Source organism: Mauremys mutica, chromosome 24, assembly GCF_020497125.1.
Source record: "Mauremys mutica isolate MM-2020 ecotype Southern chromosome 24, ASM2049712v1, whole genome shotgun sequence".
Classification (NCBI taxonomy): domain Eukaryota; kingdom Metazoa; phylum Chordata; order Testudines; family Geoemydidae; genus Mauremys; species Mauremys mutica.
Window position 1 is genome coordinate 3,994,719 of NC_059095.1, and position 23,616 is coordinate 4,018,334.

Genomic DNA, 23,616 nt, shown 5'->3' on the forward strand with positions numbered 1-23,616 from the left:
AAATAACTCTATAAAATAGTCTCTGCTTCCCTGTTATTTACAAGTCACGGACCAATGATCTCTATAAACTCCCCAATTCCATCAATGTGGTGCCAGGTTGAAATCCAAGAAGGCTGCATTCCTCTCTCGATCTGGAAAGCAGGCTGCAAACACTCCACCAGTACGTCTAGCCTCCAAGAGCAGCCAGTGCCAGACGCTCCATATGGCTTTTAAAAACTGCAATGCTCTCCCCATGGGAGCTAAATCCCTTCCTGGCCCTCCCTGAGCATGTGCTCTGAAGCATGAGGACTGGGAGTCATGTCGGTTTCCCTTAGCCAGTGTCACTGCAAGGGCTGTTCTTTGTGGGAAATGCCTGATCCAATCTTGTTAGATAGTATTGTTACAAGAGTTCACTGCAGAACAGATGCCTGTGTAAATCCAGGTAGTTAATAGATAAGGTGCCAGGATGTGGTGCCTCGCAGGAGATGGCATTGTCCCTGGATTTTCTAGGACCAAGAAGAGCTATTGCTGAGGCCTGCAAACAGCTGATGGACTATTATTAGTATTGGCATAGCACCTAGGAACCTCAGTCACCGACCAGGACCCCGCTGCGCTAGGTGCGGTACAAACAGAACAAAAAGCTGGCCCTGCCCAAGGAGCTGACAACTGAAGTACAAGAGACAGCAGGTGGTTACAGACAGCTGGTCAGGGAAGCCCATCTAAAGAAGACATCTGCTTTGCTCCTCTCTAGGTGGATCCCTTCATGCTGCTTGCCCCAGTGACATCCTGCAGCGGTGAGTTCCGGGGGTTGATGGTGTGTGGCTGGGGGAAGGGCGCCCTTGCGATCTCCTCCCTGGTCCTCGTGCTACGGGGCAGGGAGCAGAGCTGAATGGTGCAAAGGTCCTGGAAGGGAGATGCACTTGGGGCCCAATCCTGGCCTGGGATCGAATCCTCACCACCCCCACTAGGAGAGCTCGTCTCTGAACCCCTCCATGAACACAGCTGCTGTGGGTCCCACCAAGGCCATGCTGGGAGCTGCTGGCCACCATCCCTCCAGCAGGCGAGGTGCTGACGTGTCCGTGAACGCAGGCTTCAGGCAGGCACCTGGCTAATTATCCCCCCGTCCCCCTCCCCATACCGCCAGCCCCCCACGGCCATGGGGGAGGATGCTGAGCTGCAGGTGGGGGAAACTGACTCAGGAAATGGTTCTCAGCTCCCTGCAGGGGCCTGAGGGCGTCCAGAGCTGCCTCTCCGAGGGGTGAGGCCCGGGCTCCCCTCTGTCCCCTTGGGCTGCTAGGGAGCTCTGGGGTCAGGGTCTCCCAGCCTCAGGCCACGGGCCCTCTCCTGCGGAGGTGGGGAGCAGCCTTGCCCCTGCCAGCATCTTCCTTCCAAAGGCCGGAGGTGGGAGGGACATGCCCGCCCCCCGAGTCAATGCTGGAAATGCCATAATCCCCCGCCCTCCGTGTTGGCTCAAGAACCCCTCCCCCACCTCCTGCTTTGTCCTTCCTGTCCTTGTGTTCTGTACCCCTGTTCCCCCCGCCATCCCGCTCTTCGTCTACCCCCGGCCAGACCCCTCCCTGCCGGCCTGACACCCCCCCACACACACGTCCCTTTCTTCTGTTCTCTGACCTTCCCCTCCTCCACATCCCTGACCTCTCCTGTCCTCCTGCCCGCCCCCCTCCCCCCCCAGTCCCGAAGCAGCCTTGGCAGGAGAACAAGGTGCAGCCCAGCTGCAGGTGCGAGGAGCTGCCCGTTTCCCAGCATGCTCTGGCCTTGTTCTCGGGGGGGTGTGTGTGGGGGGGTGTCAGCTGCATTCCAGCAAAAGGTGGAGCCCCCCTCGCTCTGCCCATCCTTCCCAGCTCCTCCATTCTCTCAAATCCCCAACCACCTGCCCTCGTAGGGCTGCCAACCCTCCAGGATTGTCCTGGAGTCTCCAGCAATTAAAGATCCATCTTTAATGAAAGATTATGTCATGTGATGAAATCTCCAGGAATGCGTCCAACCAAAATTGGCAACCCTAACCCCTCGTGCCCCCCCTCCCTGGCCCTAGTGTGTGGCCCGGCACAGAACTTACCCGACTGCCACTCCCTACGCTCCTCCCCATCCCCGTTATCCCATTGTTCTCAGCAGTGGGCTGGTGGCCTGGCCTGCTCCCAGGAGTGGGGAAGGCTGTGGGGTGGGGAAGGACACGAGGGGGGCCAGGCAGGGCTCTTGGGGAGGACTGATTCAGGGTGCAGGGTGGGAGCAGAGCCCATAAACAAAGAGAGAGAAGGAACCCTGGCCCCCGATCCCCGCACCCTGCGGGAGCTCTGAGCTGCCCAGCCCTGAGCTGGGAAGCCGGGGGCTTGGCCGTGGGGCCTGGTTCGGCCCAGTGTGCAGAGATCCAGCTCACACTGCCAGGCTCTGGCCATGCCTGGTGCTGCTTCACAAGAGCCTCTTCCCCCCAGCTCTCTTGGACTGGTCCAGCTTCCTCCCACCCCCCGTAACCCGCCCATGCCAGCCGCAAGCCCTCCAAACTCTTCATCTCAAACCTGGGGGGTCTTCCCCCCAGCCGGGCCGTGATCGTGGGCCAGGCTGGGCTAGGCAAACCCAGCTCCCTGGGGCTGGCATCGCCAAATCCTGGATTCCTCCCAACCCCGCCCCGGCTGCCCCCCTTCCCACGTAGGGCCAGGCCAGCTCGCCGGCAGGCCGCAGAGAGTGCCCACGGGCTCTTGGTACCAGTACAATGAGATCTGGGCATACGGCCAGGATTTGGCACATCACCCGTGTGGCCGGAGCACCTGGCGCCACATCACCCTGCTGCATTGGCCTCGCCCGCCCCCTCCTACGTGTCCAATACCCTCAGCCAGGACCTCCCCTCTCCCCATCGACTCAGGGAGCTGGTGCCTCGCGAGGGGCGAGGGGACAAGCCCCTGATGCTCTGGTCCCCATCTCTGCCCTCCCTGCCAGGAGGGTCCGGGGCGGGCAGCAGGCCCTGCCTGGCATCCCCCTGGACTAGGATCTCCCTCGCGGTGCTGGCCCTGGCAGGGGACAAGGCTGGAGCCCGTATCTCTGTCACCTCCCAGGGTTCGCCCGCTGGCTTCGCACTGCAGTGGGGCGTGCAACGGCCCCAAAACCAACCTGTCTGGGACGGGCTCTGTGCCCAGCCCCGGCACTCAGCACCTGCGGGCTGATGGGAGCTGAGCTCCTCCAAGAACTGCCCCCCCCTGCTCCCGGCCCCTGCCCTCCATGCCCCTGGTTGCTTCAAGCCCTACATGAGGGGGGTGCACTCCAGCAGGGGTGGGGGAAATAGAAATGCCCCCCCCCAGGTCTCCTGTCACTGTTTGATCCCAGCCCTGGGAGGGGAGGGGGTCGAGATCTGCCCTACCTTCCCATCCAGCTAGGGGAGCGCGCCCCCCCAGCAGAGCAGGGTAGTGCTGTGGGGTGGGTCCATGGCTCTCTGCCTGCCAGGGGCTTGCTGGGACTGTGGGGTGGAGCCCCTGGGAGTATGTGGGGCCGGAAGATCTAGGGGATGGAAGTTGACTTGTGCTGGGCCACAGCGGGAAGGGGCCGAGTCTCTGGGGCGAGGCTGCAGGAGGGTGACGGGCCCTCGCTTTACCTTGTGATGGGCCCGGGGCTTTCGGAGAAGGGACAGGGATGCTGTCTAGGGGGCTGGGGCTGGGAGGCAGGACTCCTGGGTTCTGCTCCCAGCTCTGGGAGAGGAGTAGGGTCCAGGGGCTAGAACGGGGCAGAGTCGGGCCTCCTGAGAGCTGCTTCTGCCCGTGAGCGTGGGCACGTTCCTTCCTCTCCGTGAAATAGTCTCATTGACGCTGGCCGAGCACTCGACGTGGGGAGCCCCAGGCGCCAGGGAAAGCAGAGCTGGCCCCTCCACGCAGCCCTCCCTGAGCCGTTCAGCCGCTGGGCCGAGCCCCCTCCCACGGGCCTAGCCAGGAGGGGAACTTTGGGTTGAAGAACGACGTGGAAGCCAGGTGTCCCCGCGGCCGGGTTTGAGTCCCCTGCCGCACGCACAGCGCTCAGCCCCGGCGGTGCCTGGGAAGCTCAGGAGCTGCTGTAACCCCGGCCTGCAGGAAGGGGCAGGATCAGGATCTCCGCCCTGCGGGAAACAAATTGGGATTGAAACAACAAAGCCGCTAGCACTAGCAGAGGACGCACAGGGTCGGGGAGTGAGCCAAACTCGGGGGGATGGGTGGGGTCTGTGCAGCTGGTTGCCCACTGGCCTGATTTCCCCCCCCCCAATTATTGGCACCAGTGTGAATCAAGAGCAAATGCCGGGGTGCCAGGAGCCGCTGGCGTCAGTGTGAACAGAACAAGGCCTAGCGGCCGTCAGTGTAACTTACACTGATTGGCCCACCTGCGAGTGTCACGGGCCATGACGGGGGAGCAGCAGGCAGGACAGGAGGACGTCTGGGGTATTCTCCCCCCACCCTGTCCTCTTCCCCTCCTCACCGCTGAGAGTTGCACACCCCTTGCACCCCCTGCTGGCTGGCAGACTCCCTAACCCCGGCGCGGCTCCATCCGCTCCCATGGGGGACTCCTGATTTACACCGGGGCCGAAGCACAATCGGGAGCAGGCCTGTGTGACCCCGGCTGAGGAGCTTCCACTAGTCATTTACGTCACCCCTGGCTTTGGCCTGCTTAGCACCCTCCTCCACCAGCTCTGAATTTGGCCTGGAGTATTTATTTATAGCTGATAGGGCCAAACCCCTCCCAAAGGCAGGTTTGGCCGGCAGCCTGGAAAATGCCATGGATCAAAGGGTTAACGTCCCCTTTCTGCCCTGGCTCCAAACCCGGCAGGATAGACACAAATCAGCGGGTTTTTATTTTCAGCGTTTTCCTCCGAAAGGGGAAAACACTTCGGACTCGCCCAGCCAGTTCGCCCTGCTCCCTGTAGGGAAGGGCCCAGCCGCGGCGCGTTCCCTGTCACTGCAGCACGGCCCCTTATGGGTTAAGTAGGAACCCGGGACAGGCATGTGCACCTTTCGGTATGAATATTAATAACGCCAGTTGTTGGAGGCAGGATCAGAGCATGAAAAAGTGAAACGACATAAGGGGAGGAGAAAGGAAAAGGGCTTGAGTTCTCTCCCCGAGGAACCGCACGGGACGCTGCGCGGCTGGGAGAGAGAACCCGCCTTCCCCCAGCGTTTTGGGACAGCTAAACTCAGGAACCAGTTACCCCGGCACGGCCCCCACCTCCCCCACACACACCAGCCCCCGGGAGGATCAGCACATGGGACGCCGTCCAAGCCGACGCGGGCCGGACTCCAAGGCTACGGGCTGCTTGGGAATGAGAGCGCAGGAGTTTCTGGAGAGGGGAGCTGGGCTGGACTCTCACCCGTGCGCAAGTCCCCGTCCGGGTGCTCAGGTCTGATCGGAGGCTGAAATCTTTGGGAGAAGGTCAGGCACCTGGGACAGTTAGTTCCCAGCTCCCCTCTGGGAAGTGAGCCCAAGCCACCAGCATCCAGGAGATACAGGTGGGAGCTGGGATGGCAAAGCGCCCACCTGATGCCAGGATTAGCGGAAGGAGAGGAGCGGGCACAGAGAGCCAGGAGGGCCTGACATCCAGCCGGCTGACCATGGACTCCCAGAGCATCTGGTAAGAGTATTTCTTTCTTAACCCTTTGCAATCTGCCCTTCTCTAGCCCCTCTTGTCTGAAGGTTCTTCAAACGTGTGGCGACCACTAGCCATGGGAGCCCCACCACATCCACAAATGTTACTAGCCCCAAATGTACAGATGGGGAAACTGAGGCACGGAGCAGGGAAGTGAGTTGCTCATGGTCGGCACACAGAAACCCGGGAGTCCTGGCTCCCAGTCCTCGCCCGTCTCTAACTCCTTGATCCTTCCCCACCCTCGTCTTAGAGAGAATAACAGCACAGCACAACCAGCAAACGTGAGGCAGGTCCCTGGGATGGTCTGTGAGCTCCAGCTGACCTGGGCTGGGGCAGCATAAGGTGCTTGCTTAAGGCGGGGGGGGGGGCAGGGTGTGGTGTGGGGGTTTCACTGGGATTTAGAAGTGGGGAGGGTTCTTATGTGTGTTGCCCCCCCCCCCCCCGCCCCCAGCAACATGTGAAAACTCGTCATGTCCCGGGTGGAGCATCTCCAGCTGCTGCAGCTTGCTGTGATACTGAATCAGGAACAGTTCAGGCTCCGATAAAACCCGCTCGACCGGAGCCTGTGAGATCAAAGGAGAATTCCCGCCACCCTACCCCATAGCTTCAGATGGACTCCGTGGGTGACCTCTGCACATAGACGGCATCCCGTCCAGCCTGGCACGGGCCGCCAGTGTGCCAGGTGCTGGTGCAATGACGTTCTGTGCCCTGCTTCTGCAAATCACCCGGCTCCCGCCTGGCACACGGAGGGGTTGGTGATCTGCTGGCTGCAGTCTCTGATCACCTCCTGTGCAGTGGGGATAGGATAACAAGGATGCCTCCAGGACCTGCGGATCCTTGCCCCTCCAGCACCTTCACACACGGGCCTGGCATTAACTCACCAGCACTGGCAGATCCAGAGGGCATCTCAGGGTGGTGAACGGGTCTGATCCTGCCACCTTCCCTCACCCAAGCCGTGCCCCTCTGGCATGAGTGCGAGGAGACTCAGGCCCAGTGTGTGTCCGGTTGCAGGACTGGGGCCCTGTTTCTGCCCCGTGGGCTGGATTCTACCTTCCTTCCCTGTGTATCACTAGAGAGCAGGGCAGGGTGTGGCCCAGCGAGCGAAACCGTCACCAGCCCAGGCTGGCATCCTGGCAGGGCTCTGGCCAGCGTCTTCTGTTCTGGGGCCCGCAAAGGGCCCAGACACCAAACGATACCCCAAGTTGCACCTCCGCTTGTTCCATGTCGGACTCATCTTTTGAACAATGTAGGGACTCGTCTGTGAAAGCTCCCTGCGTCAGCCACGCAGGGGGAGCAGGGACGGATGGAGACAACGCCCCGCAGGACTTTCCCGGCCTGAACTTCTGTGACTCTGCAGGAAAACCCAGGGCAGCCGGGGGTGGGAGGAGGGGTGGTTAATGTAGAATTTTTCAAGGCGAACTCCTTGCTTGTTCTCCCCTGCATAGCAATGGAATCCCTCAAACCGGACACTGTTCTGAGGAGGGTTCTATGTTTCAGATCTCCAGGAATCTCCTAAGTGGGGTGCAGCCTAGAACCCACCGAGTTTGAACCTCCCCCTGCCCCCCCCCGTGAATGTCGCTTCATCCCAGATCCATGGGCAGGCCTAGGGGACCCAGCCTTCTCGCACCCCACGTCAGCCCGTGGCGGCCACACTCGAGAACCCGGCTCGTTTCTAATGGGTTCTAAATTCTAGAACACGCAGGATAGGCTGACCGGGGGAGGGGGCAGGGGGGGCGTTGCAGGCTAGCGCTCTCTCAGATCACAAGCCCTTTGGGGCAGGGACGCCATGTACCTGTGTGTGTGTCTGTCTGGGGTGCAGCGCCAGGCACCCGGTGCCCTGCCCTGAGTTCTGAAATGCTCTAGAACCCAAGCTGAGCTGGTGGCATGAGCCTCCTAGCCACTAGGGAGGTGCTACACTCTAGAAGCAGCCTGCACAATCTAGAAGCAGTCTGGTCTCGAAATGCCAGGGACAGATCCTAGCCCCTGGCCGCCGTTGTGCAGGGCTGGCTGCTGAGTGGCTGTGGCGTTCCTCGGGTGCCTCCTGCTTTGCACATCCCAGGCTGGTTGCATGACTCATCTCGAAGCCCGGAGCAGGAGCTGTCGAGTGCCCTTGACTGGCCTCTGACGGTTCTATCAGCGGCTCAGGGTTTCACCTCTCGCTTTCAGCTCGGTTCCCAGCAGGGGCCGCGGGATCCCCCTCTGCCCTGTCCTGCCAGTGCCGCACGGGGCTGGGGATAGGGACGGAGCAGCCAGCGGCGCAATTCCTCCCAGTCGGGCTGTTCTCCAGGCAGGCGGAGCGGCCAGGAGCTGAACGGCCCATGGGGAATGAGAAGTGACTCGCCAAGCTCACCCGGGCGGTGGCACAGACTCAGATTGACCCTAGATCCCAGTCGCAGGCCAGTGCCCGACCCATGAAGCCAGCCCGCGTCCTAGGCGCCTGGCCTCTCTGCTCTTGTCTCCTCCACCTCTCTCAGCCCCCACCCCCACACACTTCCCACCCCCCCACACCTCCTCCAAGGTTGGACCAGCCTCCTCTTTGCCCCATCTCTCTGCTCTCTCACCCAAGTGTAGGGTGGGCCTAGCCTCACCCCCCCCCCATCAAACACCCCCAGATTTGTGGGGTCTGGGCCTGGAACCCAGATGTGGATCCTTGACCTGCCCCCAATGGTCTGAAATGACCCCCCCCAATTTGGAGGGGCAGGGGCGAGGGTCAAAATCTGGCCCCACATTTTTCATCCCAGACCCTCCTCCCCCACATCTCCAGTCAGACCGCCACCCCCATGACTTGCAGGAATCCACCCCACCTTGTTCCCCTCCCCGATGATCTCACGCCTGAGCTGTCCTGTCTTGTCTTATCTCTGTGTGTCTTGTCTGGCTCAGGCCGAAATCTGGGGGGAGTGGGGGAAGGGCCGGGGCCAAGCCGAGCTTGCGTCACAGGGATCCCGTCTCCCATGCACCTATAGATATGAATGTGGGAGACACACACTCCAGAGAGGGGCCCCCCATCCCTGGTCCCCCAGGTGCCTCTAAGAACCGGCCAACCGCAGGAGCTTTGGCTGCTTCTCCAGCCCCCTTGAATCTGCAGAATTGCACCAGCCTGGCCTTTCTCGCTGGCTCCCCCATGCCTGTCTGGGCTGAAACAGCAGCCTCGGCCTGTGGCATCTCAGGTGTGCCCAGGGCCAGCATTGTGACTGGCAGTGGGTCAGGCACTGGATTGGGACCCAGGAGACCTGAGTTCAGTTCCCAGCTCCCCCACCGCCTCTCTGTGCAGCACTGGGTGAGTTACTCACCCCCTGGGCCACAATTCCCCCCATGAATGGGGGTTCAGAATGCTTCCTTTGCCTGGTCTGTGTAAGCTCCATGGGGCAGGGAGTGTGGGAGCCTTTGCCACTTAGCAGGGATTTGGGGGGCTGATGGGCAGGGCAAACTCTGGAATCCCTGTCAAGTTTTCTCTCTGGCTTTTTGCAGGCACAGTTCCCTGGGGACCGTCCTGCTCTTGGCCTGGCTGAGTGTTGGCTGGGGCATCGGCAGCACTCAGGTAAGTGGAGGAGAAGAAACCATGTGGACAGGCCAGATTGGAGGACAGACCTTCACTGAGGCCTGGCCCAAGCCTGCTGCAATGTAGGGGTCATGTAGGATCTGAACATCTCCCCAGATATCTGTCCCCATTGATGCACATCGTGGTGTCATCACCTGTAACTGCAGGATCCTGCCGACCCCTAACACACAATAGGCCTAGATACACACCAAGCAGGATGAGACCCACGGCCCGTCTAGCCCAGCATTCCTTCTCTGATGGGGGCTGGCACCAGCTGCTTCAGAGGCAGGTGTGCGAAACCCTGCAGTGACAATAATGGAACAATCTGCCCCCTCGGAAATTTCCTTCCTGACCCCTGCGATTTACAGGTTGGCTCATGCCTTGAAGCATGGGAGTCTCTGGCCCTCCCAGAGCTCTGGAAATAAAAATAACTCTAAACACTTGCCAAGGATCCCAATGCAACTGTATCTGGCCAACTGACAGATAGCGATTCATCTGTCCTTATCTAAGCATTCCCACCCCCCACTGCAAGGCAGGCCCCCCGGAGCTATAGAGGGGATTTTTGGGGAGATAGGATGTAAATGCCTCCAGTTGGAACCTGGCCAGGATTCTGGGAGTAACAGACCCCCCCAGGGGGTTGGGGGGGGAGATTGGTAGCAGCCACAAGAGGTCAGGGCCCCATCTCCAGCAGCAGTGGGCCTCCGTTGTGGGAGGCATGTTCCATGCGTCATACAGGAAATAGTCTCTTCTCTTCTCAGCTGCGTTATTCCTCTGCAGCCAGAGCTGCTCTGTGTCTCTTTAACGGGCTGACCCAGCCCTCCCCTCTTGTCTGCTCCTAGGGAGGCAGGGTCGGCAGCTCGGGAGGGTCAGGTCGCTGGGTTGGTCCCCCCCTTTGGGGTGGGGTAGCTTGGGAGACCCCTGGGAGATACTGGGATCCATAGCAGACCCCTGGGAGATCCTGTCCAGGAGCAAGTGAATTGATCCAGCCAGACCTGGCTGTTTGCTTCTCTCCCAGTTGCCAGATGACCTCCCTTTAGCCTCCTGTTTATTTCCAGCTCTGCCCTTAGCTCATTAATCCCGGCATCTGCTGCTGAGTTAACAGCCCAGGGCCTTGGGATTCTCCAGCCGGCGCCCAGAGGGCCCAGTGCATGCTGGGACCCGAGTGCCCACAGAGCTGATACTGATCGGCCCGGTTGTGTGTGGGTGTCGAGTGTGACACTGTTTGGGGGTTACCCAAGGCGGCCAGGAGGAATCACTACCACAGGGCGGGGCCGAGCTGACGGATGTGGCTTGTTCTCTGTGTGCATGGAGTCAGCTCGGAGACCCGCCCTGCTGCAGGTGACAAGTTTCTCCTCCCCCGGCTTTGGAACCCAATATTCTGCATGTTCCCGATCTGTACAAATGTCTCCCACTCCCCAGGAGAACACGCTGGGTCTTAGCTGTTGGGAGAGACCGTCAGTGAAGTAGCGAGGTGGCCGGACACTGCTGTAATATTCCTTGCCAGGGCATGTTTGTGTCACAGAAGGGACTTGCCCAGAGCCACACAGCAAGTTAATGCCAGAGATGAACCCAGGCGTCCTGGCTCCCAGCCCCATTCCACTCTAACCCTTTAGACACCCCCCTCCCCTCCCAGAGCTGGGGTGAGAACCCAGGTGTCCTGGCTCCCTCCCGCTGATCTGATCAGGGGATCACACTTCACAAAGGCCAGCTCGGCTGTAAACTCCAGGTGGGCTGGTGCCTGTGTTCTGCGAGGGAGAGAGAAGGGGAGGGTGTCACAAGGGGAGCCCATCAGCAAAGGAAGAATCTAACCCAGCGCAGCAGTGGGGGTGGGGGGGCTGGGCATCCCAGCCCTGGGCGTGGAGGAGGAGGCTTGTGCAGGCCGCAGGAAACACGCTGCAGACAAGAAGTAACTGGTGTGCGAATTATCAAATAGGCCTGCATCCTCCCCCACCCTAACCACAGAGGCAGGGACCCACCCATGGCACTGAGCTCATCCCTCCTGTCCTAGGCTGGGTTAAGGACAGAGGCAGGGGCTCCTCTATGCAGGCACAGCAGAGCTCCGCACCCTGGTGCAAACGCACTCCGGTCACAACAGTTGTGCACTGTGCCCACTTGGCACGAGGTTGCAGGGTAACCGCGAATGGGACCCTGGGTGCATCTGCCCCCAGGTCTCCTGCACGGGTCGCTCCGCCCACAGCTCCAGGGGGTGTTTGAGTGAGAGGGGGGCTGAGCCCCCAGGGTCTGGTTGAATGCCAGGGGTGGGAGGCTGTACTTTGCCACCAGAGCGGGCGACCGCTGGACCCTGGCACAGCTCATCTGTGGGTCAGCTTCCACGTGGGGGATGCTCTACGCTCGCAGCCCAGCCCCTTGTCTCTCACCGACTGCTGGCACTCGGCTTTCCCGGTGGTCAGGCCCCCGTGCAGCCGTGTGCACGTGTGTGTGTGGGCGGACATGTGTATAGTACAAGGCCTGCAAAACCCCATGCACGCATGTGTGTGTACGATATGTGTGTGGCATTCTGTGTGTGCCTACATGCCCATGTGTGTGCCCATGTGTGTGAATCTGGGTGCGGGGGGGGGGAGGAGATTTGCATTCCTGCCTTTTCCATCACCAGGCCCCAGGAATGCAGCAGCTGGGAGTCCCAGAGATGCAGCAACTGATTTGGGCCGGAGGTTCCTTCCAGCTTCCAGCTTTTAATAGGCAGTAGGTTTATTAATAGGCAGCAGGTTTAAAATAAATAGAAGGAAGTATTTCTTCACGCACAGTCAACCTGTGGAACTCCTTGCCAGAGGATGCTGTGAAGGCCAAGACACTAACAGGGTTCAAATAAGAACTAGATACGTTCACGGATGACAGGTCCATCAATGGCTATTAGCCAGGCTGGGCAGGGATGGTGTCCCCAGCCTCTGTTTGCCAGGAGCTGGGAATGAGCAAAGGGGGATGGATCACTTGATGATTCCCTGCTCTGTTCATTCCCTCTGGGGCACCGGGCACTGGCCACTGTCGGAAGACAGGACGCGGGGTAGATGGACCCTTGGTCTGACCCAGTCTGGCTGTTCTTATGTTCTTGCCTCCAGCTCTGGGCAAAGGGAACACAGTGTAATAGAGATTTTCTATCATCTGTCTATCCCCATCCACCCCCTCTACCTATCTATCCCCATCCACCCCCTCTATCTATCATCTATCTATCCCCATCCACCACCCCCTCTATCTATCCATCCCCATCCACCCCCTCTATCTATCTACCTATCTATCCCCATCCACCCCCTCTATCTATCATCTATCTATCCCCATCCACCACCCCCTCTATCTATCTATCTATCTATCTATCTATCCCCATCCACCACCCCCTCTATCTATCTATCCATCCCCATCCACCCCCTCTATCTATCTACCTATCTATCCCCATCCACCCCCTCTATCTATCTATCTATCTATCCCCATCCACCACCCCATCTATCTATCTATCTATCTATCCCCATCCACCACCCCCTCTATCTATCTATCTATCTATCTATCTATCTATCTATCTATCTATCTATCTATCTATCCCCATCCACCACCCCCTCTATCTATCTAGCTATCTATCTTATTCTCCTGGTGGTGGCTGAGCTCTCGTGATTCACACTCCTGCAGGCCGCTGGCATGTCCTCCCGCTCCCCCTGGGGCTGCTTAGCCAGGGGCAGTACACGTAAAGGTGAATCCAACCTCCCCCACCCCCCTTTGGGGAAGTTCCCATCCAGATCCGGCTCTGGACTCTCCAGCCTGGGACTCGTCTCTCTGCTCGCCAGGCCAGTCCCTCTACCCCCTCCCGACCACTGTCTGAGGACAACGGCTAGCAGGGCAGGGGAGCGGCTGGGGAGCCAGGCCTGGCTGGGGGGGAGCCAGAGGATGGGAAGCCAGGAAGGAATCTTCATTCCAAACGTGGGAGCAGAGATAAAGCAGGCGCTGGAGGGATCCTGCAGGGTTCAGGGAAAGGAGTGGAAGGGACAGAAACCAGAGACGGAGACAATGACAGGGCTGGGGAAGGCAGCGGCTGGGGGGGGGCGGGTTGATTTCACTGGGTGATGGTAACTGCCCAGCAAAAATAAAGGGGTGGGAAGGATCTAGGATGTTGACTCCACCGGAGAAGCCATGTGGCCCGGATTCACCCCCTGCCCCACCTCCCAAGCCTTCTCGAGTGGCCCAAACTGAGCAGATCTCAGACCTTATTGTTACAGCTACAAGCCGCCCGTGGCCTCCATCCAAACCGTGAATGGAAACCACACGCCTGACTCCCAGCCCGCCTCCCCCCGCATTGTTCAATTGGAAGCAGCTCTCTCCAGCGCGCTGCAGCTGCGCTCCCCCCGTGGCGAGTGTCCCAGGATGCCCTGCTGGCAGGGAGCCCGGGGGGCCATGCCAGCTGCACAGCGGTTTTCCAGGGGCCGTGGAACAAAATAACAGGGGAAGGTTCTTGGGGATCTGCCATCTCTGCGCTGGGCTGGGCGTGTGGGCGACAGGGCAAAGGGAGTGGATGGATGTGGGTGACACTCCGGTGTCACCCTCCCGGTGTGGGGCAGGGGAGGATCTGGGGCAGATAGCCCCTCCCGGTGTGGGGCAGAGGGAAAATGGGGGGGGGGACTGAGACACCCCTCCTGGTGTGGGTCGGGGGGCCCCTATGGGAAATGTCGCTTGTATAACCGGAGGGGCCCAGGGCTGGCCTGGGCTGGGAGGGGCTGGCCCATCCGGGAGGGGTGACTTTGTCATCTTCCTTTAAGTAGGGGACAGCCAGCAGGACCCTGGTGTTCGGCCTGGAGCCCCAGCCCCGCCATCGGCGCCAGCCGGGCCGTGGGGAATGGACGCCATGGGGAGGCTGGAGCGCCTGCTCCAGTTCGTGTGGGGACGGCGCCTCCTTCCGCACTAGGAAATGCATCCGGTGAGTGGGGGAGCTGGGGGCAGGGGGGTCCATGAGACCCACTCCCCATGGCATGTGTGACCGTACATGGAACAGGCACGACAGCGTCCTCCCAGGGCCCAGACTCAGGGCATCTCAGCCTGGTTATTACAGGGCCAGTGCTGATGTGGGGCGTGGGGGAGGTCTTTGCCCTGGGTGCGAATGACCCCTATGCAATGCACCCTGCTACAAAGTGACATGCACCAGCTCCACTCCAGGCAGGCCCAGGAATCCACCTCCGGTTCTGCCCAAAGCCCGTCAGCCTAACCCTCCCCGCGCCCAGCATGGCCAGCTGCGCCAGTCCTGGGCAAGCACTGGCCCGGATTCCGGGGCCCAGCCGGCAGGGATCCAAGGAACAGGTCTGATTTCTCGAGCGGCCCGAAAGGTTCTCATGGAAACATATTTTTCTCTGGGGCATTTCCCATGACTTCGCATTTTAATTTGGATTGAAACTTTGCCGGAGGTTTCTAATGACAAATGTTTGATTTAGGGTTTTTTCCCTTTTTTTTGGAGGGCGGGGGGAGGAGAAAAACAATATTTTTAGTTAATCTGAAAAATGTGGCAGGAAACTGATCTTTTTTGCGGGGTGGGTGGGGAGAATGGCCTGGATGTTCCCATCCACAAGAAATTGTGGATGAAATTTTCTAAGGCTCATTTGACATTTTGCATGGAAAATACACAGGCTTGGCCTGATTTCTAGGAGGGGGAGAAATAAAAAAGCTTAAACGTGGGCAGAAGAAGCTGCCCCCCAACCCCCAACTATTCCATCCACCCCCTCCCTCCAAGTGACTGGGCTCAACCTGAGTCTGAGGATCAGACTAGATGATCCCAATGGTCCCTTGAAAGCCAGGATGCACGGCCCCAAGGGAAAGCTGCCGGGGGGGGGGGTGGCATTGTGGTACCAGTCCACCTCAGCTGTGGCTGGGATCCCAGGCAGACATGGGTGGGGTGGAGGCCTGTGGATTTGTCTGTGCCCATTGGCCAGCGTCTGTGGGTGAGCGGGTTCCTTCTCTCTGCCCTGAGTAGGCAGGGGGGGCGCCTGGCGAGATAGGGCGTGATTCAGGGCGCGCTCTGCCCTGCTCCCCCAGCCTTGGTGGGGAGGTCAGCGCTCACCTTGGCTAGCCCTGGGAGGCACCGCTGGCTCGGCGGGCGTCTGGCTCCGCGTCGTGCCTGGGATTTCGGGCACCTTTCCCTTCCCCTTTGTTTTCCCCTTGTGCCCTGGTGATGCTGCCGCACATGTTTCCAGCGAGTCGTCACATCCCACATGCCCCACCCCAGAATCCCCGCCCCAAACGGGCGCGGCAGAGCCAGCCCTGGCCCCCCTGCCCCGGCCCCCTCCCTAGGGCACAGGGCCTATGACGGGACCCCCTGCCCGACGGAAGGCCTGGCAGCCTGGGAGCCGCTGCGCTAAGGTGCTTTTACGGCAGGTTCCCTGAAGAGGAGCTGTGTGCGGGGGAGCCCCGGCAGTACCGAGTGTGCAAGCTACACGTGAGTGTGCGCCGGAGCGACTGGAGTGGGGGAGGGGTGGATGTGAATCACTTTATATCCCCACCGTGTGGCCTCCCCGTGAGGCCACAGCTACACGGAGCTGCCAGCTCACAGCGAGGCACCAGGGTGCTAGACCGGGACGGCAGGCACCTGGGTTCTGGTTCTGGCTCTGCCGCTGGCCCTGCAGGGTCCTGCCTCTCTGTGCCTCAGTTTCTCCATCCGCTCCTCGCGTGAGCTTTGCAGCCCCTGGAGGGGTGGAGGCCCGTGGCTGGGCCCTTCTCCGCACCATCCCCTTCGAGGTTTGTCCGTCGCTCCCACAACGGGATCGTGTTCCATCCCGTCTCGGTGGCAGACCCTTTGTGTCCCCCGCCCTCCCCCAGCGGTGGGTGGTTCCAGCCCAGCCCCTCTGCTGTTCTGATCTCGAGACTCGCGTCTCGTCTGACTCCCTGGAAGGACAGAGCTCAGGCATCCAGACCAGCGCTGGGCATGGGCATTCTCCCTGATTCTGGGCCTCCTGCATTCCCCTCCCCCCCCACACACTGTAACCTGCCCGCTGGTCTCTGCCGGTACAGAGGGGACTCGGCGGGGCTTTGCCACTCCTTCGCGTGCCCGACGGCCAAGGAAAGGCGGGTCGCCCTGTGAGGCTGCAGCCCTGTGCCCTTCCCTTGCAGGAGTGTCCTGGCAGCTCGGTGCCCTTCCGGGCCGTGCAGTGCTCTCTGTATGACGGCAAGCCCATCCCGGGGAGCCAGGCGAGGTACCAGTGGGTTCCTTTTCATGGAGGTGAGTCCTGGGTTCGAATCCACCCCCGCGGTGGCACCGCCATTCCGCTGCATCTCCGCTCTCAGCCTGCGGGCCCTTCTCCAGCCACCCTCGCTGAACGGCAGGGCCTGCTGGTTTCCGGGCCCCATAGCGGAAACGCTCCCCACAGGCCTTAGTAACCCAGAGGCCTGCCCCACTGGATGGCTCTTGCGGCTGCGGAGAACAGCTGTTCCATGCCGGGGCGGGGGGGTTGTCGGGGACAAGAGTCTGCTGTGCTACCTAACCTGACTGCCGGGTAGATCCCCCCGAAATCCCTCCTTCTTCTCTTAATCTCGTTTTTTCCTTCCCTCTCTCTCACTCTCCCCCCGCCCTCCCTTCCCATCTCCCCAGCGCCCAACCTCTGTGACCTGAACTGCCTGGCGGTGGGACACAATTTCTACTACACCTTCGGCCGAGTGCTGGACGGGACCCGCTGCAGCCCGGACTCCCCGGATCTCTGCATCAGCGGCCAGTGCTTGGTAGGGCTCGCTGCTGCTGCTGGGCATGGGCTCGTGGGAAACCCCGGCCTGGGACCAGCGTTGTCTGCCAGTGCCTGGCGTACCCAGGCAGAGGGGGGGTTTGCCCTGGGCCTGGTACCCAAGGGGTGGCCAACGCCATGGCAACGAGGGATGCTGGATACGGCTCAGGCAAGGGGCGTAGGTGGGTGAGTTCCAGCCCTGGCAATGCGGGGAGGTGCCAGCACTCAGGGCTGACCCAGCCCCTGTCGTTCTGGGGGTCGTCCCGTGCCGGGCAGGGATATTCGGTGCAGCCGCCTCGCCCTCCTTGACGCCTGCTTTCCCCTCCCCCAGACAGCGGGCTGCGACGGGATCCTGGGCTCCGGCTCTCAGAGCGACGCCTGCGGTCTGTGCGACGGCAGGAACGACTCGTGCCTCCTCGTGCGGAGGGTGTTCCGGGCCGCGCTCCCCTCCTCCGGTGATTGATTCTCCAGGGGTGAATGCTTTGGCTCTTGGCTTCAACGCGCTCTCCCTGTCTCCTCTGCTGCATGCTCCTCCCGCCCCCACCCACTGCGCCAGCCCAGTCTCTCCCCCCTCCGGGCACCATATCCTCGTCCTGACCCCAAACCCGCTGGCCGGGAGGAACTGGGCGACCCCATTGCTCGACGGCAGTTCACAAGCCTTGCAGTTGATAGAGCGGATGAGCTGGCGTGGCCGGGGGTACCAGCTCCAGGAGCAGGAGACAAAACCCCGTTTGCTGTGGTGCCAGGCTCCAGTGCCCGCCGTGCCCCTCCCTGCGCCGTAACAGCCTTGCTAGTGGCTTAGCACATAATCCAGGTCCCCCGTGAGTAGCGGCAGGGGAGGGGGGGAGGGTGCCCAGCCGCACGCTAGCATGGCTCAGGCAGCCGCGCCCTAGTGACGCCAAGAGACGAGGCCTGGCCCCTATGGGGAAAAGACCCCAGAAGGCAGCTGGTCTTTGCCCACGGGGCGGTGCCAGGGCAAGCTGAGCCCTGCCCTCCAGGGGGGCTTCGGGCCGCCTGAGCCCCTTCTAGTCCTGGGCCTCTACAGAGGCTGCTGTCGAGGGCTTCCACCTGGGGTGGCCGAGATGGTGACTTTGGAGCTGGACTGGAGGTGGTGACCCCTGGGAGAAGGGATCCCCAGGCCCACTGCCCCCCTTGAGCCCTCCCCAGCCATCCAGTGCCCCCCATGCCTGCGTGTGCGTGTGAAACCGACATCCCGCCAGCTCTGAACCACGCCGCAGCCTTCGCTTCCTTCCCCGCCCTGGACACGAGCCGGGGGAGCCGTGCAGGGCGAGCTCGCCTCTCGCTGCCCCCGGGGCGGCGCCGTTGGGTTCAGCCCACGCATCGCTGCAGCGCCGGGAGGAACCAGCCTCCCACATGCCCAGGCTCTGCCCTGACTCCTGTCTCCCCCCGCCCCCACCTATAGGTTTCTTTGGGTACAAGAACGTGACGAGGATCCCGGCAGGGGCCATGCACATCAAGGTCACCGACCGGAGCCGCAACTACCTAGGTAGGAGGAGCCATACTCACCCCATGGCCTCTTGGTAGCCCCGCCCTGCCTCATATGGCTCCGCCCCCCCCACCAAGGGATGATTCCACTTCAAGTGATTCTCTGGCCCAACAGCCGGGGAGAGCGAGATTGTCCCTGATTGCGCTTGGGGCGGGGAAGGTGCCTTTAAGCCAGAACCCAGGAGTCCTGACTGTCGGAACCCCATCCCACTCTAACCACCGGACCCCACTTCCCTCCCCAAGCTCGGAAAGGAACCCAGGAGTCCTGACTCCCACCCCGCCCCTGCTCTAACCACTAGACCCCACTTCTCTCCCCCTCCTCTAACCATTCAGTCTTACTGCCTAGCCCAGCTATGCTGGGTTGGGGCCCTTTGTGCATGTTTTCCTCCCCGCAATGGCACAGCAACAGTCCAAGTGCCATTGCATCCCATGGTGCCTCCCGTCCCCGAGCCCAGCAGACCCACACGCTGTGCCCCCCCCGGTCTTCCCCCCAGCCCTCCCTCTCTCTCACTCGGGCTGCTCCGCTGTCTCTCTGCAGCACTGATGAACGGGGAGCAGCGGTACGTGATCAACGGGGACTGGGCCATCGACTGGCCGGGCGCGTACGAGGTGGCAGGCACCACGGTGCGCTATGCCCGGGACCCGGACAATCACGAGACCCTCGAGGCAGCCGGGCCGACAGAGGAGGATCTGCACATCATGGTGAGGGGACTGGGGGAGAGAGCGACCAGGGCTCACAGACTAAGGGGTTTCCCCATCTCTCTCCCCTTCACAGGCTGATCTCCCTGGTGCCCCGACAGCATAACACCCCTGGGGCCCCGATGCATGGGAGAACACCCCCCCCACACACACACACACTTCCCCCAGCATGTGTGCACACCGGTTTGTTATTGTAGGGTCTCCCCCGAGAGCTGCTGGGCTGCACACCCTGGTTTGTTATTGTAGGGTCTCTCTGGGGGCCTGTTGTATGCCCCCTGGCAGCTCATGCTGCCTGGTGGGTGGGCTCAAAGGCAGCTCTTCGTCTTCCCCCTGCCAAGCAGGTCCTGTTCCAGGAGCCGAACCCGGGCATCGAGTACGAGTACTGGCTCCCCAGGGAGCGGCACGGGCACCTCCAGGGCGACTCCAGCCCCCTGCGACAGCCTCATCCCAGAGGGCTCGACCTGGACCCACCCAGAGTGCCCCAGCCTGGGCCTTGGACCACCCTGGTGCCCCCCACTCACCTCAGCATCAGGGACACGACCACGGAGCGGTCCCGGCAGGGACCCACAGACACAGCTCAAACAGGTGCCTGCTCTGTCCCCATCTGGGTCTTCCCTCTGGGGCTCGGGCAGTTGGCCCGGACGGACAGACAGAGACTGTACCTTGATTTCCCTTTCTGGAGGGGACTGGGGCAGGAGAGGGGCAGGATGCTACCCCACGGGGGCATATTGCAGAGCCCAGGGGAAGCCACCTTGGCAGCAGGATCCCAGCTCTGCTGTGGGGGGCAGATATAGCACCATGGGGGTGGCAGGGGGGAAAGCCAGGGCTAGAGAAGTGCCCCACCCCAGAGGGGCTCCAGGCCGGGATCCGAACCAAAGTCCCAGATCCGAGCCCCTGGGGCCCTGGGGGAAGTTTGGATCTGGAGCTAAACATCATCCCCCTGCCCCAGGCCCGTATGTCCATAGGGCACCCCCTGCTGCTGGGATGTGGGACCAGCCCCGGCGGGGAGGGCTCTCGACACTGCTCCCCGGCTGCCAAACCCTCCTGGCCTGGACAGCCAGACCCCCTCCCACCATCCACACCCCGAACACGTGGGAGGGCAGATGGGGGGGGTCACTGGCACCAGCGCCCGTCTGCGCCCCCCAGCTACAGGCAGCCCCACAGTGGGGAGCTGGAGGGTGTCGAGGGGGTGGGTGTGCGTTTTGGGAAGAGGTTTCAGCCCCATTGTCCCCAGGACAGCAGACCTCCCCCGCCCTCCCGCCCCAGCAGGGCTGCTAATGCTCCACCACATCCCCGTCCGTCCCAGCCCAGACCTTACCCAGCATCTCTCGGCCCCTGGGAGCTTCCGCCAGGGAGCTGCTGGGCAGGGTAGCGGGGTGGTCTGCACCCCCCCCAAACGATTCTCCACCCCCCACTGACTGCCCCGGGTCTGTGCTCTGTAGGAAGCTGCGGCAGGTGCCAGACGCCCAAGGGAAAGTCCCAGCGCATCCGACACTACTGCCAGAGTGACTTTGGTAAGAGCCCCGGCCCCCTGCAGGGGGGCTGAGTGTGAACATGGCATGTAGAGGGAGCCAGGGCCAGGCCCAGGGACCACGTGGGACAGGCTAGGAGACCGCGGGAAGGGATTGCCGGGGTATGGTGGGCACTGAGCCTGGCTCCACATAAAAAAAAACTTGGCCACCCTGGCTCCCTGCTTGGGCTGGATCAGAGCCGGTGCCCCCTAGAGGGGAACCCCATGTCCCATTCCCCAACATCCCCAGGGCAGCCAGTTCCCCGCTGTGGGGCAGATTGGAGCTGGCGCCCCCTATAGGGGAAAGGCCTCATGTCCCATTCCCCACCCCCTGAGCCTGCCAGTCCCCCCACACTCTGGGGCCAGCTCGGAACTGGCGCCCCCTAGAGGAGGAAGGGCCCCATGTCCCTTTCCCCAACACCCCAGGGAAGCCAGATCTCCCCCCCCACCCATGGGGTGGATTGGAGCCAGCGCCCCCTAGAGGAGGAAGGGCCCCGTGTCCCTTTCCCCAACACCCCAGGGAAGCCAGATCCCCCCCATGGGGTGGATTGGAGCCAGCGCCCCCTAGAGGAGGAAGGGCCCCGTGTCCCTTTCCCCAACACCCGCAGGGCAGCTGATTTTCCGCCTGGCCTGTTCCACCCCCTCTCCCCGCCCCACCCCTGACTCTGCTCTTGCCCCCCCCCCACCCCGCAGTGTTCCGGGCCCGGATCCTGTCCAAGCGGCCGATCGGGCAGGAGACGCGCTACGACGTGCAGGTGAAACACACCTACCGCAACCGCTTCCCCCTGGTGCACCGGGAGTACGTGTGGGTCTCCAACGCCTGCGACTGCCCCCAGCTGCTGGAGCGCCGCGAGTACCTGCTCATGGCCCGGCGGCACGTCAACTACGAGCACACGCTCAACCGCATCCTGCTGCAGCGCGGCAGCTACGCCCGGCCCTGGTCGCCCCGGGAGGACAAGCTGCTGCGGGACATCGCTGGGCACTGCCCCCGGGGCAGGCCGGCGTGACCGGATGGGAGCCCCCTCCCGCAGCAGCGTGGGAGAGCCCAGCCACGGACAGGGCTGGCACGGAGCGGTTTGGGGGCGCCCTGGCCCGTTTCCACTCAGCCCCCCCCCATACATACTTGGGGTGAAGCCCCTCAGATCAGCCAGTCTGACCAATGCTGCCTTCACCTGCCGCTCACCCCTGGGCTGGCTGGCGCCAAGGCAGGGCCCTGATGCAGGCACCTCCCCAGGCCCAAAGTCACCTCCTTGCAGCCGGACCCCCACCTCGAGTGCCAGCCACGGGGGCGAGAGCTGGGGGCTGATGGGACAGCGGCTGCTGAGATCAGCCTGGGACGGAGGAAGGCAGAGGGTCATCGGAACGGGGGGATTTCAGCCTCCAGTCTCTCCCCGATCCAGTGAGTGGGACCCAGCCACGCTGCCCAAGGGGTAAAATGGGACTGTGGCTTCCCAACAGGGCAGGATGTTTGAGTCCACGCCGGGTGGATGAGGGGACGCAGGGCTTTAAAATGGTGCCTCCCAACAGGTGCAAATCCAGGTCGTGAGCCTCACAGCAACCCGTTCACTAGACCGGGACCACCCTGCTCGGCCACCTCCCTGCAGTCCTGGCACTGCGAAATCCATGCCATGCAGGGTGCAAATGGTGTGAGAACCCACACATCACATCCACATCGGCTAGCACGCCATGCAAACACACGCACACGCTAGCCCATCATGCAAACACACACACATGCTAGCCCATCATGCAAACACATGCACATGCTAGCACATCATGCAAACACACACACACACTAGCACTTCATGCAAGCACATGCTAGCCCATCATGCAAACACACGCACATGCTAGCCCATCATGCAAACACATGCACACGCTAGCACTTCATGCAAACACATGCACACGCTAGCACATCATGCAAACCTACACATGCAAACAAACACACAAGCTCACTCTTCAACTCCCACATGCACGCCAGCACCCAGCCAAGTCCCACCCCTCGCACACCCAAACCCGTCTGGCGCTCGGAGCGCCCAAGGCAAAGCGTCTGTGTCTGTCTGTAATTAACCCCACTCCCCGCCCCCTCTCCCTGGTGCAGGGCTCGGCTGCTTTTCTCCCTGGGGAGCTGCTCTGAGTCGAGTCTCGGGGATCAGACCCTGCTAGGCTGCGCCCCCGCCCCCAGCCCCGCACTGACGCCTGCCACGTACTCCTCCCCCAGCTCTGCCCAGTAGTGATAACACTTGAGTCCCTGAAATCCCACCCTCCAGCCCACGGGAGGCGCCCTGGACTCCATCTGCCCAGCCAGCCCCTTTGCCTGGGCCCACCAGCCCATGCCAGGCGAGATTCCCAGCTGGGCTTGGTCCTTGTTCCATCTCCACCCTGCCTGCCCCACTCCCTGCTCCTGCTGGGAGCCACACGCTCCCTTCAGCCCAGGGGTGGGCTCCCAAGAGCTAGCATGGGATGGGCACACTGTGAAATGGGCACCTAAGGGGGGTGGGACAGCTAGAGAGGGGTGCCCCCCCGTGAGGGTGCTCCTAGGGCCACGGCAGTCGGCGGAGGGGGCAGACACACCAGAACATGCCGGCAGGTGGGCACAGCAGGTGGCATGTGCTGCAGAAGCCGGTGCAGCGGATGTGGGCTCTGCAGGAATGGGCAGGGCCTGTGTTGAGATGGGCCTCTCAGGGGTGGAGGCTCCTGGGACTGGGGGCAGAAGGGGAAGGGGTCGGAGATGGGCACAGCGGGAGGTGGGCCCTGCCTAATGCCACCTGAATGTGCGGCTAGCCCAACACATAGCCCAGACTTGCCCCTCGGTGGCGCTCCCTCCAAGACCCCTCTGCAGCCCCCCTGCCTGCTTCACATAGGGGCACTGCCCAGCCTCTCACCCGGGGAGAGTCAAGCCAATGTGGGGCTCCCCCGCTGCCCCCCATCCCTTCTCTGTGTTGTGTTTTGGGGGTAATTTATTTTTGCCAAATAAAATATGTCGCCGTGTTTTTAATTTAACCCTTTCTCCCCCAGTTTGGCCGAGTGCCTTGCCTGGCCTTCAAGGAATCCCCCCCAGCTCTCCGCCAGCTGCCTCTGGGCT

General features: G+C 61.8%; 1 protein-coding gene across 1 annotated transcript; it reads left to right on the plus strand.

Annotated features, from left to right (window-relative positions):
- The first annotated feature begins 623 nt into the window (after nucleotides 1–623).
- On the plus strand, nucleotides 624–23,514 carry ADAMTSL5 (ADAMTS like 5). The gene is made up of 13 exons (XM_044998234.1): nucleotides 624–773; nucleotides 4,807–5,572; nucleotides 9,056–9,125; nucleotides 13,886–14,040; nucleotides 15,486–15,546; nucleotides 16,218–16,326; nucleotides 16,696–16,823; nucleotides 17,154–17,277; nucleotides 18,246–18,329; nucleotides 18,867–19,030; nucleotides 19,369–19,612; nucleotides 20,470–20,541; nucleotides 21,231–23,514. The coding sequence occupies exons 2-13, from the start codon at nucleotides 5,463–5,465 to the stop codon at nucleotides 21,542–21,544; spliced, it is 1,635 nt and encodes a 544-aa protein (XP_044854169.1). The 5' UTR covers nucleotides 624–773; nucleotides 4,807–5,462; the 3' UTR covers nucleotides 21,545–23,514.
- The last annotated feature ends 102 nt before the right edge of the window (nucleotides 23,515–23,616 follow it).